Here is an 18,654-nt window from a genome sequence, read left to right as displayed (position 1 = left end):
CTGGATTTCCCGGCCCGGCCGCGGTCCAGGTTACGGGACTCCTGGCATCATAGACATTTTATGACTCTTTGGAGTCTCCACCTCCCCACGGAACCGCTGCCCACGTACGGTATCACTTTGTTCAGTTCGGAACAGCAGTTCCGTTTGGAGGCGGAGACTCCAAAGAGTCATAAAATGTCTATGATGCCAGGAGTCCCATTCACCTGGAACGCGGTCGGGCCGGGAAATCCAGCCGACACTCGGACCGTTTTTCACGGCCCGATCTCGATCGTGTTCAAAGGGTATTAAAGGAGAACTCTTCAGTCAAATCTGCATAACCTTGTAAACACTTTGCTTTACTGATCCTTAGTAACACAAGATTTTCTTCTCCATTCCGGTCTAAAGCCAATTTCAGAATTGCAGTGTATTGTGGGAGCTGAAAATATACCCAGAGGTAAACTGTTAGGTCACATATTTGACAGAGGGGTGTGGCTAACCGCTGTCTGTTTCCAAGGACAACCAGCAGAATTCCGCTTTGCATGAACAGAAAAGAAACATGAAATAACTCAAACCTGGTACAAAAACAGTAAAGAAAATTATTTGTAAAGTTATTCAATTTTTATTTCCCAAAGGGAAAATATTGTTCCTCTTTAAGGTAAACATGGAGATTAGATGGTGGTTGAAATATATATTGGAGTTATCCTTCTAGAAAGTAGCTTGTTGGATCGCCTGAGCTATGCAGGTGGGGGAAGAGCACGGCCACCAAATGATTGATACCGATCAATAGCCAATCGCTATTTACCCTCAATCCATTTCGGTTCTGTTGCCCATTGAAGTCTTTAGGGTTGGGTGTAACTTAGGTTCGATAGCGTCTTAACAAGAGAGTATTTTGCCAGGAATCCAGCGCTTTGTACAGAGTAGTCACTTTGGAAACGCAGGAGCAGACCGTTACTGGTGGAATTAAGAGGCGGGATGGTGGCAGAGCCACAGCGGGCATTGCCCAGGAGGGGTGAAGTGGAAAACATTCCATCTCTGATCTGCACGGAATCATAAGAGCACGTGGCACTGGCCTCCAAGCTGAAGTCCACAAAGGTCAGCTGCACCTGTAATATACCATGTCACTGAATGAATACATAATATATGATGTCAGTAACAAAGGGGGTGATTTCATAGAAATAGATTATAGAGGACCTATCCCCTCTCCTGACAGGTCTGTTTTAGTTAATTGTATTCCTCATAAAACAATTCCAGGAACATTTTTCCTCCAAACGTTACATTGAGCCGTTCCTCTGTTATTCCTCATGGAAATGTATCAGTTGGTGATACCAGTTGGAGGTGTGTCTCTACACAGACTGACACGGTCTAATCAGTGTGGACAGAGTGAGACCGTAAGGACACACCCCTTTGACAATGGTAACACCCAGTTGTAAATCTATTCATACATTTATAGGAGGGATAACAGAGGAACGGCACAATGCAGAGTTCTAAGAAAATAGGTTTCAGAATGGTTATTTAATGGTGAATACAAGTATTTACTAAAATAGACACGTTAGGAGAGGGGACAGGTCTTTAAATGGTAAAATTCTGTCTGCCTGTAGTCACCACTAGGGGGAGCTGAGAAAACAATATGCAGTAAGCTTATTATGGAGTTCAATGAGAGCCATATACAGTGTGGAGCTATATACAGTGTGGAGCTATATACGTTGTGGAGCTCTTTAACAAGAAACATGGAGAGTTGACTCCTATAGAGTTTGGTTATGAAATGAATACCATATGTTAAAGGGGGATATTATTTAGAAAAATGTGATTAGTACTGTGGACAGATGGGGACTGGCACGTTGCAACTGCTGCCAAGTGGCTTCCCCTTTTCTCACAATGCTGATCCAGCATTAATCTGAATGAGTCAGCTGAGTTATTGGAGAACGGTTGCTATGCACACTGCCTAAGGGTTGTCACACAGTCCTTCCATAGTAGCCAGTCTGTCTTAGTTCAATGCCAACTCAGCCTTGATTTTTAGGGGAAATAAATGTCAAAGAGGCTAGGCAGTGCCCCAACCAAATGGACGAATCAATATTCAGTTAAAAAGTAATATAAGTAATTAGCGACTTCATTGAGGCACGAGCCACAAAGAACCTCACGTCTGAGATATCCCAATTTTGACGGAATATAAATTGTAGGATTTAGAGCAGAACGAGAATTGTACTTACTTTGTAACCAACTGGAGCCAGGATTGTCCAGGTGCAGTCACTGAACGGCTCGTACGTTTGATTTTTATCATGTCCTGGTGTGAATACGACCCCAGTGGGTGCAGTAAATGTCCCTCCACAGTCCACTAAGAGTAGGAAGATATTGCAGGTTATAATGCAGGATTGGCACGTTCAGGCACCGTCCCCGGGGGCCCCGGCCCTAATGTATTGTTTTAAAAGGAACACTCCGGGCAAACTGATCCGCTGTGTTATGTCTAGTGCAAGGCCTGAGGGGGCGGAGCATGACACAGGGATTCAAACACCAAAGAGAATCCTGTGTCATGCTCCGCCCCTTCGGGCACATGGAGGAAGAGGAAGGACCCAAACATTTCTATGGGTGCTGCATTACACATCTGTACAATATGTATGGGAATGGAGGCGGGTGCACGAGCCCTTATATTCACTCACATAATGGTCTCGGCTTCTCTATGCCGTCACTTTTCCATAGTGCCGTAAAAAGTCCCTTAACGACCATCATAAAATAGTGGTGCTCATGAAAGGGTTTTTTCCATTTATGGCATATGTCCTGACCTCCTCCCCCCTGGTGAGAGTGGTTTCGTGTTGCCCAGATTTCCGGGGCTACCTGTGCTGTATGAGGCTTTGAAGCCGGTCGCGGTAACAGAACCATTCGTGATAAACTCCAGCAGCATAATTGTGTCAGAGGACACCAGAGACGGCATCTGCCCCGCTCCACATGACCGGTCCAGCAGCAGAGGAGACGTCCAGCTGGGCCCGTCATACACCCTGACAAAATCTGAAGAGCAACCAGCAGAGGATTGCACATCGAACGCCAAAAACTGCAGCTGAACCTGGAACAAAACAGAAGCAGCGGCGTCACATTTGTTATTTATTTAAAGGGCCACTTACCCCAAAGTTGGCGACTTACAGAGCAGGAGCGTTATAAGAGGAGCGGCTTATATCAGCGACACCTGTTTCAGGGGCTTATATCAGCGACACCTGTTTCAGCGGCTTATATCAGCGACACCTTTTTTGCACTTCCTGTTATTCATCAACTTGATGAACTACAGGCAATACCGCCCCAGCCTGAAATGGCTGATAGCAGGGAAAAATTCATTTGCTGTGTAAATCTAGAGAAGATATAATTTAGGGGTAGTATAGTAGGCACTATTGTATAGGCACTGCGTGGCACTATATGACACCTATTTTGTAGGCGCTGCACGGCACTATTTTATAGGCGCTGTACGCCACTATGTTATAGACGCTGTACGCCACTATGTTATAGGCGCTGTACGCCACTATGTTATAGACGCTGTACGCCACTATGTTATAGGCGCTGTACGCCACTATGTTATAGGCGCTGTACGCCACTATGTTATAGGCGCTGTACGCCACTATGTTATAGACGCTGTACGCCACTATGTTATAGGCGCTGTACGCCACTATGTTATAGGCGCTGTACGCCACTATGTTATAGGCGCTGTACGCCACTATGTTATAGGCGCTGTACGGCACTATGTTATAGGCGCTGTACGCCACTATGTTATAGACGCTGTACGCCACTATGTTATAGGCGCTGTACGCCACTATGTTATAGACGCTGTACGCCACTATGTTATAGGCGCTGTACGCCACTATGTTATAGACGCTGTACGCCACTATGTTATAGGCGCTGTACGCCACTATGTTATAGACGCTGTACGCCACTATGTTATAGGCGCTGTACGGCACTATTTTATAGGCGCTGTACGGCACTATGTTATAGGCGCTGTACGGCACTATGTTATAGGCGCTGTACGGCACTATGTTATAGGCGCTGTACGGCACTATGTTATAGGCGCTGTACGGCACTATGTTATAGGCGCTGTACGCCACTATGTTATAGGCGCTGTACGCCACTATGTTATAGGCGCTGTACGCCACTATGTTATAGGCGCTGTACGCCACTATGTTATAGGCGCTGTACGGCACTATGTTATAGGCGCTGTACGGCACTATGTTATAGGCGCTGTACGGCACTATGTTATAGGCGCTGTACGGCACTATGTTATAGGCGCTGTACGGCACTATTTTACAGGCGCTGCATGGCACTATTTTACAAGCGCTGCATGGCACTATTTTATAGGCGCTGTATGGCACTATTTTACAGGCACTGTTTGGCACTATTTTATAGGCACTGTTTGGCACTATTTTATAGGCGCTGTACGGCACTATTTTATAGGCGCTGTACGGCACTATTTTACAGGTGCTGTATGGTACTATTTTATATGTGCTGTAAGGCACTATTTTATAGGCGCTGTATGGCCCTATTTTATAGGCGCTGTATGGCACTATTTTATAGGCACTGTATGGCACTATTTTATAGGCACTGTATGGCACTATTTTATAGGCACTGTACGGCACTATTTTATAGGCGCTGTATAGCCCTATTGTATAGGCACTGTACGGCACTATTTTATAGGCGCTGTATGGCACTATTTTATAGGCGCTGTATGGCACTACTTTATAGGCGCTGTATGGCACTATTTTATAGGCACTGTATGGCACTATTTTATAGGCGCTGTAGGGCACTATTTTATAGGCGCTGTACGGCACTATTTTATAGGCGCTGTACGGCACTATTTTATAGGCGCTGTACGGCACTATTTTATAGGCGCTGTACGGCACTATTTTATAGGCGCTGTACGGCACTATTTTATAGGCGCTGTACGGCACTATTTTATAGGCGCTGTACGGCACTATTTTATAGGCGCTGTACGGCACTGTTTTATAGGCGCTGTATGGCACTGTTTTATAGGCGCTGTACGGCACTATTTTATAGGCGCTGTATGGCACTATTTTATAGGCGCTGTATGGCACTATTTTATAGGCGCTGTACGGCACTATTTTATAGGCACTGTATGGCACTACTTTATAGGCACTGTATGGCACTATTTTGTAGGAACTATATGGCAGTGGAAACTGTGTGATACGGTTATTTGGAAGAAAAAAAATTCCCTTTAACTGTATGAATGGTTTCCTTTCAATAGTTCACACATCATCTATAAATACCTTTCTATTTGGAATCCGAATGAGCCAAGAGCAGTTGTAGTTATTTGGGTAATTTGAAGGGTTTGATGCGGAGAAGAAGATTCCTTGGTCACCAGAGAGCACAGAGGAGCAAACACCTGGACAAGAAGGAGAATAACAAATGTCATATGTGACGCCAAGGAAGTCGTGTTATTATACACTAATGGTAATTTAACATAAAGAATAACATTTAATAATGGAATGTACAGAAGCTCATGTATCTCCTGCAGCAAAACAATTGGCCTAAGTACTCTGGAAAATACGTTCCATATATATTTTAACATACTAATTGTAACACCCATGGCCGTGGACCATCAGGTTTACTCACCTCCTGACAGCCACAGCCATGGATCAGTGAGTGCTGTCCCACATCTCCTCCTCGGGAGACGCCATCGCTCACTTCCGCTTCACTCTGCCGTGTCCCATAGGGTGCGCGCGCACGCTTGTGCCCTGTCCTAAATGGCCAGAGTGCACCTGAATCTCATAGCAAATCAGCCCATGATCACCCTGGACTATAAGAAGGGCCCTGCCCCTTCCTGCATTGCCCGAGTGTCGTTGTCGTTTACCTATGTTCGTCTCTGCAAATGGTCCCTTTAGTGTTTTCCAGTTCCCAGTGTTCCCGTTCCTGCTACCTGTATCCTGTATCCCGTGCTATCCTGATCCAAGTGCTGTTTAGAGTTGGAGTCGTGTTGTGCTGAGTGCTACGCCTGCCTTGTTATACCACGCCTGGTCTCTGCCTGCTAGCAAGGTCCCATCCGAGCCTATCTTGCTACTGTCTGAAGTTACAACAGGTACACCTATCTAAACTATAGACTTTGGCTTGCATCCTGTTGGCCAGCTGCCATACCGTCAAGGTGGTACGGCCCAGTGGGTCCACACACCCAACGTGACACTAATACATTATACTATTATGTTACGCATGTTGGCACACTTTGTAGTTGGTTTCCTAGTACCTAGAAACCCCCCTATGAGAAGAATATAATTCTGATGCTACTAGAGGGAGCTCACTACATACAGATTTATGAGCTGTATAAATCCTGTGCATGGAGCTCCCCCTAGTGGTGGCTGCAGGTAACAGATAATCATGTAACTATATGGCTGTGTGAAGGGAAGCAGAGGTTCTGGAACTCTGTATCAGAAGAAAAAAAAAAAAAGAGATCCGACCCCTGTAAAGAATTCTGACCTGCACCATCCCAAATTACCTGGAATACTAGCTTTTTACCAGGGTTATCAATTGTCTGTAATTTCCTGAACAGTCAATATTAAAGGGAGAGGTGCACCAGTGCTTGGACACCCCACTTTATAACTCCTATCTTTGTCCCCTCTATGGTAACTTTTTATACATGATACAGACACCGGCGGCTTGAAACTATAGGAACACCTGGGGTGTAGATATAGGGGGGGGGCAGAAGTCACAGTCACACCCAGACCCCGAGGGCGCTCAAAGGTCCTTTGCCACATGAGTTGACACCTGGATTATAAATGGCACGTGGTAGCTGGGACATGTTTCAAATTTTGCATTGGGCCCAGGAGCTCACGGCCACTTAAGTCACTAAATATCTTTCATAAGAAAATAGACTCTGGTAGGGTCATAAGCCAAATCTCCTAACCGTACAATTCAATTGTAAGCAGCGGAATCACCCAGACAAGGAGAACGCACAACGATATAACCTATACATATAGTGGCTGCGCCGTGTGCCCTGTGCCTCACTGTGGTCACTGGATCCGGACACATTTATAAACAGTTCTTACTCTTATCCCTACACCAGACGTACTTACTGCAGTTATACAGCCGGTTAATTTTTGCTACGTCCAGGTTGCTCAGTCCTATTCTCTGTCCAATAAGGACGGCGTTATCAGGAATGGGCTGGATGGTTTGTTCCCAGTAATTCCGAGCATATGCATATCTGTGTGGGGCAAAGTAAAATGTAATATTCATAGGTTTGGTGCATGTCCATTAATCTAACCCCTCCCCCCTGGAATAAAGAATAAAATTATTATAAATTAAAAAAAAAAATTAAAATATTAAAAAATAAATAATAATGAAAAATAAAACTATAAAAATATAATATATATATCTATCTATTTCTCAGCCTTGATCTTCCACTCCTGTCTCCGTCAACACCATATACAAGGGTAATGTCTAGTGGCCCTAGAATCCGCTATCAGAGATACTTACTTCCCATAATGCATCACAGAGGAGTAATCATATTCCAGACCCAGGTTGTTGGTGTTGCTTTTTAGGAAGCTATTATTGTATACTAGGAGAAAAATATAAATAATTGACAGAATGTAGATACTATAATACAGCAGCCTGTACTCTGCTGACAGTCACACACATAGCCCAATAAGGGATATTCGGGTCCAGCATGTGAGATTGTCCGGTTTTAAAGGAGATTTCCGTGGAATGAGCTTGAATTCTGTCCAGTTGAGGGGATGGTGAATGATCCCAAGAACAGGGGGCGTCCAGTAACAATCTATTAAAGTCAATAGGATATATGGCTTCAGTGACGCACGCTCACTCTGCAGTAGGACAGAGACAAGACCACAGTAATTATGGTCTTTCCATTACCTAATATAATTTGCTGCTATTCGTGGAGTGGGGCCAAGGTCCAGCATTTGCTATGGGACCCTATAGTTTTACATTGATATTTTCTGATAAGACAGCCCCTCAGCTCCCCCTAGTGGCGACTGCAGACTGACATAATTTTTCCATTTATAGAGGACCTGTCATCTCTCCTGACATGTCTGTTTTAGTAAATACTTGTATTCCCCATGAAAAAACAATTCTGGAACATATCTTCTTCGAACTCTATGTTGTGTCATTCCTCTATTGTTCCTCCTAGAAATTGAATAATAAATTGACAACTGGGTGTTACCATTCCCCTTATCAAATGGGCGTGTCCCTACGCAGTCTCACTCTGTCAGCACTGATTAGTCATTGTCAGTCTGTGTAGGGAAACACCCTCAACTGGTAACACCCAGCTGTCAATTTATTCATAAATTTCTAGGAGGAACAATAGAGGAATGGCACAATGTAAAGTTCTAAAAGATGCTCCAGCATTGGTATTTTAAGGGGAAAACAATTATTTACTAGAACAGACATGTCAGGAGAGGTGGTTTATTATAAAACATTGATTACACGTATGAATATGATGAGGTGACAGTCTTGTATATCTACTGCTGTAAATCTTACTAGGATAGATATTTTGCCACAGTATCTTAATGTAGGAGTCGCGATCGCTCCTGCTGTGCTCATGTTCGAAGCCGACGGCATGGTTGAGTTCATGCTGAATGACCCCATGTAACATACATCCTTCCCTGTCAATAGACAAGTCTTGAGGTCCTCCTTCTCGGCCCAATGAGGACCAACATCTGAAACAAGCCAAGAGGAAAGCCGAATAACCAAGAGATTACATACAAGAACCTCAAGTACAAAGACGAGAAAACTAACGACCTTCTTGCCCAACCTATTAGGTCCCAAAAAATAATGAGAAGACTATATTGGGGTATTGCTTTCTGTAGGATTCTATTATTAACCCCATCATTTCCATTCAATATCTTTGAGAGGCTAAATTTGCTCTGCTTCATGGGTTTTGCAGAACTTTGCTCCCCATGCACTCACCCAATATCGGAGATAATATTTAGGTAATCGGCTTCTGTAGTACGCGGCACAAAACCAACACAGGTCAATGCGGAGAATTCCAACATGGCTTTTACTATAACTGCTTTGTCCTCGTTTGCTGATTGGAAAAAATAAAGAATAATAATTAATACAATTTTTTGCATGGAAGTACCATCAGATTTGGAGGTCTGAGAAATGGATACTGCCCAACAGTCTGGCAGCTGAGTGTCACTGGCAGATGGAGCACAGTGGTTGACCCCCGCGCTATATACGATCACTTCTATTGACAACCTTTGACACTCAGCCGGTTGATTGGTCGAGAATCTCAGATTAAGTGACATTACTAGTTCATGACCTATGACATACAAGTATCTCCATGCCTGGATAGATGAGATTAATTGAGTATACAAAGTATAGAAGCCATAATAAAAGGTTGGTCATCCACGGGTAATAGCTTGTACCGCCGACTGCCAACTCCGCTGACCTCCTCCTTGCCTGTTTAGAAGTGGCTTACTCCCGGATACCATTGAAGTAGACACCTTATACAGTACCACAGGAACAAATGGTCAACATGCCCGATCCCCCCCCCCCCCAATCATGTGCCATCACTGGACTGTTGGGAAGCTCCTCATACATATTAGATTGTTGGCCAATCCCATTGTGGGAAGGTCTGACCAACTTCGCTCATAAGGACCTGTCCTGCTACTACCAATTGATATGAATGGACACTGTGTAATGCCTAATTTCACCTGTGGTGGTGCTGCAGGGAAATTTATCACTTACTGCCAGGTTTCCTCAAAGATTACAGCTGATCGATGAGGGTCCCAGCAGGTGGATAGTTTGTAATTAGCTTATTGTCAAGAGATCCTTCTAACAAGTAGGGATTGTCTACAGCGGAGAACCCCTTTAACTGTAATTAGGGGAAATTCATGACCATTTGTTTAGAGCTATTCTGCAAACTAGGTTTCCAAACAATTTTATTTTCGTCTTCAGAATCATGTTCTTTGGGTTGATTGTGTTTTGGATCTTCTGTAGTAGCTGTAAGTAATCTGACCCAGTAAAAAGCAGTCGACACCTGGGTTAAAGGGTAACTGAACGTTCAACAAACTTCCGACATGTCATAGTGATATGTCACAAGTTTTGATCCCTGGGGGTGGGAGCACCGAGACCCCCACCGATCGCTAAAACTAAGCGGCAGAAGCACTTTGTGTGAGCCGCTTGCTTTCTGTTCGGCTTTTCTTGGAAAGCCGATGTAGCGGAGTACGGGTTCATAGACTTTCTATTGACTCTGTACACCAACTGCTCGGCTTTCCGAGAAAAGCAGAAGAGAAAGCAAGCGGCTCAGCGCTCACACGCCGCTTCATTTTAGCAATCGGTGGGGGTCAGAGTGCTCAGACCACCAGCGATCAATACTTCTGATATGTCACTATGACATGTCAGAAGTTTGTTGAACGTTTAGTTACACTTTAAATTGTGCTCGGTGAGACGCCGCCGATATCTCAATAGCAGTATAACTTGTATATAAATGTAAATGAACACGTTGCAACGTTGTTTCTTTTATAAAAATTTTTTTCATATCAGATGAAATACAAAACAATTCAGAGATCACCCAAAGTGTCAAAGTCCATTAGGTATCCGGCGGGTTTTATGGATCTTTTTGCGTAGACTCCACGAGGAAGGAGGATTGGCGTCTTGCTACAACGATGCCATGTTTCAGGGGTCCGCTCCCTTTCTCAAGCACGCGTAGTGTGTCCCACCACCAGTTTAAATAGTCGCACATATTATATATCACTTCTAAAAAAATACAACAAACAGCAGCTGTTTTCCACCTCTATGTTTTATTATCCATTTCAATTGTATTTCTAAAAACGTATATATCATATGTACGACTATTTAAACAGGTGGTGGGACACACTACGCGTGCTTGAGAAAGGGAGCGGACCCCTGAAACATTGCATCGGCGTAGCAAGACGCCAACCCTCCTTCCTCGTGGAGTCTCCGCAAAAAGATCTATAAAAGCCACCAAAAAGAACCCATCCGGATACCTTACGATCTGCCACTTTGGGCGATATCTCAATTGTTTTGTATTTCATCTCATTATGATACACATTTTTTGGGATAAAAGAAACAAAGTTGCAACGTGCTCATTCACATTTCTACGCAATTTTGTGCTTCTGTAGCTTTAAAAAATTCTTTAAGGTTGATTATCCTCCCAAGAAACATTTACCACACTGAAAATTAATGTAAAGAACAAATTTGATTTGTGAGTCCATTTCCAGCTAAAACATTGAAAATCTCTAAAATGACCTTCCGCCCCCTCCAAGCAGTAAATATGGGGGCCATAAAAGAGAGCCCAGTCCCTTAACCCTTCGCAGACAGAGCTACAAGAAAATGTGTAATGTGACTCCTGATGGGCTTTTCAAGGCTCTATTGCACCCTATGAATTATAGTAGAGGTGACTCACTGAACTGAGGATCCAGTACGTAGGGTATCGAGACCAAACCACTGCTTGCTTTAGGCCAAAAACAGTTCCCGGTGGTGCATGTAATGGCGCTGCGCCCCTCCTTCACCGCAATGTCGCCATGCTGGAGAAACTTCTTGATTCCTAGAATAGAGACAGAAAACATCTACATAGTTCGCTCTGATATGCAGATTTATTTTCAACCAAACCTTTAGCTATGACATTAGCAGCCTATAGGACTACTATGGGGCTCATGGAAATGGACTTCTAGCTCAGGTTGGCACTATTCCTCCCAATCATGGACCTATTGAGTGCCCTCTTTCCACAGACCCTACAACATCCAAAAAGAAGTGAGGGACAGCCAACCCTGTAGTCTACCCCCCATCTCTACTAAAAGGAATGAGAAGGGATGACATTGAGCAAGCTCCATGCCCTTCTATCCCGGGTTGGCAGACTGGCACAAACTAAGAGGGGGCCCCAATTACATTTTTCTACGACTATCGCAAACTTTTGGTGACCAATAACCTCTTTGGTCAGTTACCCTTGTTCATCCTTTCGATGGTGCTGAAAACATCTTCAGTTGGGGGACTTGAAGTGGGATGTGGATCTAAATATGAGAGGAGAGAGAAGATTTAGTTAAAAGAATAAATGACCAAAAACATCAGCTAGAAATACAATCATTAACATGCAGGTGCTGCTATGGGGCCATAGAGACGCAAGACCCCAGATAACGTTCACCACGTCCCATAAGAATCCAATCAACACTACCACTGGATAATGCAAAGCTACAGTAGCAAACGGAGGGGCAAGAACCTGCCGGATGACCACGCTACCCTTCTCTTAAAGACCATGTACACCGTTCAAAATAATTTTTTTTCCCTTAAATAACAGTATCAGTGTGTTTGGGGCAACTTTGTAATTACTTTTTTATTAAAAATGAGCTTTACTTTTTGTGATACAGCCGCTTTGTATCCTGTATACAGAGCAGCTGTATCTTGCGCTGAGACCTGAATCAGTCAGGTCAGCAGGACTGACGGATTCACTTACAGCGGGTCTCTGAACTTAGATGTGATTGATAACAGCTCAATCCTGCGTTTCAAAGACACGCATTACCCACTGTCACTGAACCCATCAGTCCCGCTGAACTGACGGAATCAGCTATAAGTTCAGCTGCCCTGTATACAGGTACAAAGCAGCTGTATCTGAAAAAAGATAATTTTTAATAAAAATTACAAAATTGCACTAAACACATGAATAGACTTTTTTTTTTTTTTTTTTAAATCATTTCTGCTCTCCACCTTATGCACACAACTAGACTCTTTCCTGACAAGGTTCAATGTTGGTGGGTCATGCACAATAACAATGTCGCTTACAGGATTTTTTTTTCCAGACTACTACTTCCTTTCCCAGTGAAGTGTGAGTATTTGTAGGTCTGGACATAGGAACAGTACAAGGTTGTGTATGTTCATATCCTATATCCACCGTACAGTACTAATATTACGAATAATGTATATAAGGCACCATCCCATTCCTTTGGGCTTTACCACGTGGCACAAGGGGTAAAAACTCCATACAAAACAAACAATTAAACAACACAAATAAAGCATAGGACACAATATGGAAGAGCTCTGCCCATATGAGCTACAATCTAACAAATCAGGCACTGCCTAAATTCAGTGTGAGATCTTACAGAATGAGCAATAGAGAGAGGGGAGGAGCAAGCAGAGACTATGCATTTCTATGAAGCCGGAGTGACTCTGTGACTATATTATAGCTCTGTGGGTGGTAAAAATGGCTACTACAACCTCCCTAGTGGTGGCACACGAAACTTCTTCATAGAAACAATGTATTCAAAAAAATCAAATAGGTTAGCATGCTTTCTCACCTTGTATTTGGTAGCCTAGGAGGGCAGGTAGCTGGAAGTAAAGTTCAATTATTATTATTATTAACTATATAGTAACACAGAAAGATTATCAATATACAGCACATTTTCATGATGCATTCACTGTTGATGTGGCCATCGTCAGGGCCGTTCCTTATATTTCACTAAATGGCCCAATTCTTGAAATAGTCATCAGATCGAGCTGTAGAATGGCACAATGAATGGTCAGAATTACTGAGAACATATTAGAGCCCTTCATAAAGATATGAAGTATTCTCTGTCATACCCCATCACCACTAAAACGGTGTACGCTTTTTTACTGAAACGGATGAGCCCATCTCACGTATTTTATAGGGACAAATGAAAAATATAAGTCAACCTCTAAAATCCTTACGGACAAATAAAGGATTTTAAAGGGCGGTTTCCACACTTGTTGATGTCCGCAGTGGATAAGGAAAAATTTCTCCTCACCCCCATTAAACGGATTATTTGGGAATTTTTGGACAATTGGTGTCCCTGGTCAACACTTAAAATATTCTGGGTGGTTTGTGATGGTGCAAGGGTTAGTGTATGTAATTTAAGGCAAATGTCCCTTTAATTTGAGTCCAAATAGGACAAACATACTTTATAGGTGTCAGAGAGGATTTTCACACAGCCATAGTCATATGCTAAACATATTTTTGCCTGCAGCCACCACTAGGGGGAGCTTACTGTATAAAAGGATTTATACAACTCCCATTGAACTCTATGATTAATCTGTATACAGTGAGCTCCCCCTAGTGGCGGCAGAAATAATTTTATAATTTAACTCTGCTTCTCATGAAGCCCTCATGCACAGGGCTGGATCTATGTCTGTGGAGGCTCCGTAGAAAAACATTGCGCATGTTAGCGTCCTTCTCTTGTTAGGAAGATGTGAAGAAGACTCAGAAAGCATCCAATAATGGTGCCCTCTAGTACAATCAGATTTTTTTTTGTGCTCTTAAATAGATTTCGTAGATTCCTATGAGTTAGGGCAGGTCCCTGGATGGCAGAGGCCCTGGTGTAATTACCCCTCTTGCCCTCCTATAACCAGACCCCACATTAGCAACTGATATATCCACTAAAAAATAAAGTTGAATTACCTCCAATGCCCCAAGGTAATCTCAAAAGGGAAGTTGAGTGAGGGATTTCTCCCTTCATATGTCCTACACCTAACAGTTCCCAAAAACTTTGGCTGAGCAAACATTAGGGTACGGGTGAAGCGTCAATGATGGACATTACTGATATCCAATGACTAAAATGAGCATTTTGCAATACTGAATCTCTGGAAACAGCTGATATTTGGGGCTTCCTGTGCTAAAACCTGTTATTTGGGGTCCCATATGGACATATAAATGATCGTCTATTTGTGAACTTCCTCAAATAAAAATTGTGCATTTTTTCCTACAAACTTTTTGAATCTCCGTGGTAATTTTGAAGTTATTTAAAAAGTATATTTTCTATGATGTAATTAATGAGTATAATAAATATAATCTTGTAAATAAATAAAAAATTTATATAAAAATAAAATACAAAAAACAAATCCCAAAACAGTTGAAGAAATAATAGAAGAAGTGACCGTCTCACCTGTAATGGAAGGCTATGGACCTGGATGAAGACGCAGCCCAGTAGAGTCAGGTGCCAAGTCTTTGCCATTGTCTCCTCTGGTCTTGGTAAGAACTTTGTTGCAAGGAGCGCTCCGGGGTCTCCTAATATATAACTTCTAGGTTGGACGTCCAGGAATATTTCATAGTTTCCTCCCTGGAACAAATTCCAATCTGCACACAATTTAGTAAAATTACCAGAACATTTGTCCGGAGGGACGATCATAGGAATTAACCCCGGAGGCATGTTACAATCCTTACACAGTGCTTGAGATCAGATGGACTACTGCATAATGGCATGACATGGCATCTTCTGTATATGGGTCCCATAAACCATCTCTCTACTATAAAATGTTCTGTGTAGGAGCTCTATGGAGAAATGTGGGGTACACGTGTATCATATCGTAGCGGTGTGGATGCCATATAGATGAATGAGGGGTGCAATGTAGGGTACTGTGTGGGTTCCGTATATGCGCTGTGTAGTTTCTGTATGAATGCTATGTCTATCCTATAGGTGATATACGGCAGAATGAGGGGTGCACATGGATAGTGTAGTATGGGTGCTGTATGTATGTTGTGTAGGTGCATTATTGGGGTACTGTGTGAGTGCTATGTGGGGAATTGGTGCTAAAATACACGTCTGCAGAGGGTGCCATGTAAGCGAAGGGTGACCAGGTGCATTTGTACTTATTGTACTAACCCAATCTTGCTTTTTACGTTATCAACTATACAAGTGGCAGCTAGCAAGACTTTGGCACTACCCGAAAAGACGTGAAAAGTTCATCTGCATGGTACATACAAGTCTTAGCTGTGTTGTCTCTGGACTACTAAAGATATCGGAGAACATGATAATTGGCATACATTGTATGTGTATGGACGCAAGTCGTAAAAATGGCGCATGCTGCCTTATATCCTGGGCTCTTGTGCTCACAAGCTACTGTCCTGACAAGCCATAAAAAAAAAAAAATTATTTTGCACTATCCAAATGTCATAAAAAAATTGTGCAGAAAGTAATAACATTTGGTTAGGTTAATTCTGATTGTACCAACTGGAAAGAACAAAAAATTGGATCCGACGACCCCTTCTTCATATGGCCCAGGCTGTCATATTCTACTTCACTGGCACCAGAGGCTTAACATGGGGCCCCAATGCTAAATCTGTAACTGGGCCCCCATCTACCATGTGACATTTATAATACTGGTGTCTTCTTATGTTGTATGGAAGGGGTTTCTGTCTCCCCTCAGGCACCATGACCGGATGAGACCGCTACCTCTACATCTCCTATAGCGACGCACCTGTAGGCTGGTATTGTATATAAGAAAGTACCCCCTCATCTCAGGTGAAGGGGCAAGGAACGATGCGGTGCGCTCTGCATACAAGCGCTCTATAGCAGTCGTATAACCCTCAAATATCTTAAATATGGAGCAATGACCGGAAAATAACGGGATGCTAAGATTACCCAACAATCGATGCAAAACCGAAAATAATTGAATATGAAATAGGATGTGCAGATGATTTCGTACATTGTCATAAGTGTATCTAACATTTGGTGTCGCTCATAAGAAAGGATTTTATACATGAGCCGTCAGTTTGCCTGGTACGTCAGGTGTTAGGGATCTGCCAGGTACTACGTCTGGGTATACTCCTGGGATTAATCAATCCACACCTGAGGCCAGACCTGTTCGACTGACACCATCTCCCACCAACCAGGGTGGCAGGCTCAGGAGTGGGAGAGCCTATCGCGGCCTGGTCAGTCGGAGTTAGCTCCGCCCCCTGTCCTTTATTACCTGCTGTGTTCTCCTCCTCAGTGCTTGTAATTCTTCTGGATTCCTGGCCTCACTGCTGCTTGCTCCAGCCTGCTTCTGCCGTGCTTCTGCCTTGCTGCTGTTCTGCTTAACCCGCTTTGCTTTGCCTCCGGCTTGCTTCCTCCTCCGTGCTCACTTGGGTATACTCCACTTCATCCTGGTCCTGACTACTCATTCACCGCTCCGTTTCCTCACGGCGTTCCGTGGCTGCTGCCCCTTCCCTTGCGTGTTCCCTGTTTGTTCTCCCGTGCACTTAGACAGCGTAGGGACCGCCGCCCAGTTGTACCCCGTCGCCTAGGGCGGGTCGTTGCAAGTAGGCAGGGACAGGGCGGTGGGTAGATTAGGGCTCACTTTCCCTTCACCTCCTTCCTGCCATTACATAAGGTTTAAACGTTTTCTTTTTGTACCATTTACTGCATATAAAAAGACCCTTCTGCCTTCCATGTGCTCGAAATGAGAACAATATCCAGGACCTGCAGGAGAAATGGTTGCCACATGGAAAACAGGAAGCCAAGTATTCTAGTCTTTATATATTTGCTTAATTTGATACCATTATAAAACTTTTTAAAAACAAAAAACTAAAAATTTTATTTATCTTTTATTATGTATAAGAACACTCATCATCCGCAGATCATCACGTGTCGCATATCAGTAACAAGCTGATACAGCGGCAGGTGTAGTCCAGGTGTCCTGTGCACGGACTGCAGACTCAATCACATTTCTTCACTTGAGTTAATTTGCTAATTATGTGTTAATGTAAAATACATTGGGGCGATCCTCCTTGTGGGTAAATAGGATTTACCTACTGCAAGGTGTAACATAAGGACAGGTGTACAGCACCGTGCAAGCAGGACACTGGTTCTCATGGGTAACAGGTGCCATAAAAAAATCAAATAAAATCAACGGTGTACAAAATGTAAGAGAAGAGAGATAGATAGATATGATATATATATATATATATATATATATATATATATGAGATAGATAGAGATTGGATAGATATCTCATATATCTATCTATCTATCTATATCATATATCTATCTATCTATCTATATCATATATCTATCTATCTATCTATCTATCTCATATCTATCTCATATCTATCTCATATCTATCTCATATCTATCTCATATCTATCTCATATCTATCTCATATCTATCTCATATCTATCTCATATCTATCTCATATCTATCTCATATCTATCTCATATCTATCTATCTATCTACTTTATGTTGTCTGAATATAATGTCTGTCTCCAGTAAACTTTGAAGTCTTATATCAGAACAGCCTTGAAGGCCTGATAAGGAGAGCAGTAGTCGGATATTCAGAGAATATGGTTCAAGAACAAACCTTAGCTAGCAATATTATCGAAAATACATTCCAGAGGCAAGGTATACACACTAGTCCTTCTCAATTAATTAGAATATAAAAAAGTTAATTTATTTCAGAAAATTCAATTCAAAAAGTGTCTCTCATGCATTATATATATTCATTACACACAGAGAGATGTATTTCCAGCATTTTTTTTATTTTAATATTGATGATTATGGGAACAGTTAAAATGAAAACCCAAAATTTAGTGTCTCAGAAAACTAGAATAATAAATAAGGCCAATTTCAAAAATGATTTTTAATACCGAAGTGTTGGCCGACCGAATGAAAAGTCTGTCCAGTATCTGCCCTCAATACTTGGTCTGGGCTCCGACTCTGCATGAATTCCTGCATCAATGCGGCGTGGCATGGAGGTGATCAGTCTGTGGCACTGCTGAGGTGTTATGAATGCAGCGTGGCATGGAGGCGATCAGCCTGTGGCACTGCTGATGTGTTATCAATGCGGCGTGGCATGGGGCGATCAGCCTGTGGCACTGCTGATGTGTTATCAATGCGGCGTGGCATGGGGCGATCAGCCTGTGGCACTGCTGATGTGTTATCAATGCGGCGTGGCATGGGGCGATCAGCCTGTGGCACTGCTGAGGTGTTATGGAAGCCCAGGTTGCTTTGATAGCGG

The 18,654-nt window shown here is 43.0% G+C and overlaps 1 protein-coding gene across 1 annotated transcript; it reads right to left on the bottom strand.

Moving 5' to 3' along the window:
* Window positions 1-233: 233 nt before the first annotated feature.
* Window positions 234-16,733, bottom strand: LOC142660436 (astacin-like metalloendopeptidase). Its single transcript, XM_075837051.1, has 13 exons — window positions 16,630-16,733; window positions 14,826-15,016; window positions 13,224-13,254; window positions 11,880-11,945; window positions 11,342-11,482; window positions 8,878-8,995; window positions 8,449-8,627; window positions 7,432-7,513; window positions 7,032-7,159; window positions 5,235-5,350; window positions 2,809-3,034; window positions 2,187-2,311; window positions 234-1,082 (listed from the first exon to the last, which is right to left on the bottom strand). Exons 2-13 carry the CDS (start codon window positions 14,892-14,894, stop codon window positions 819-821), a joined length of 1,545 nt encoding a protein of 514 aa, XP_075693166.1. The 5' UTR covers window positions 14,895-15,016; window positions 16,630-16,733; the 3' UTR covers window positions 234-818.
* Window positions 16,734-18,654: the final 1,921 nt, after the last annotated feature.

The sequence above is a fragment of the Rhinoderma darwinii genome, chromosome 9 (genome assembly GCF_050947455.1).
Source record: "Rhinoderma darwinii isolate aRhiDar2 chromosome 9, aRhiDar2.hap1, whole genome shotgun sequence".
Taxonomy (NCBI): Eukaryota; Metazoa; Chordata; class Amphibia; order Anura; family Rhinodermatidae; genus Rhinoderma; species Rhinoderma darwinii.
The sequence above is the reverse complement of the archived record's forward strand: the minus strand, read 5'-3'. Positions and strand labels throughout refer to the sequence as shown.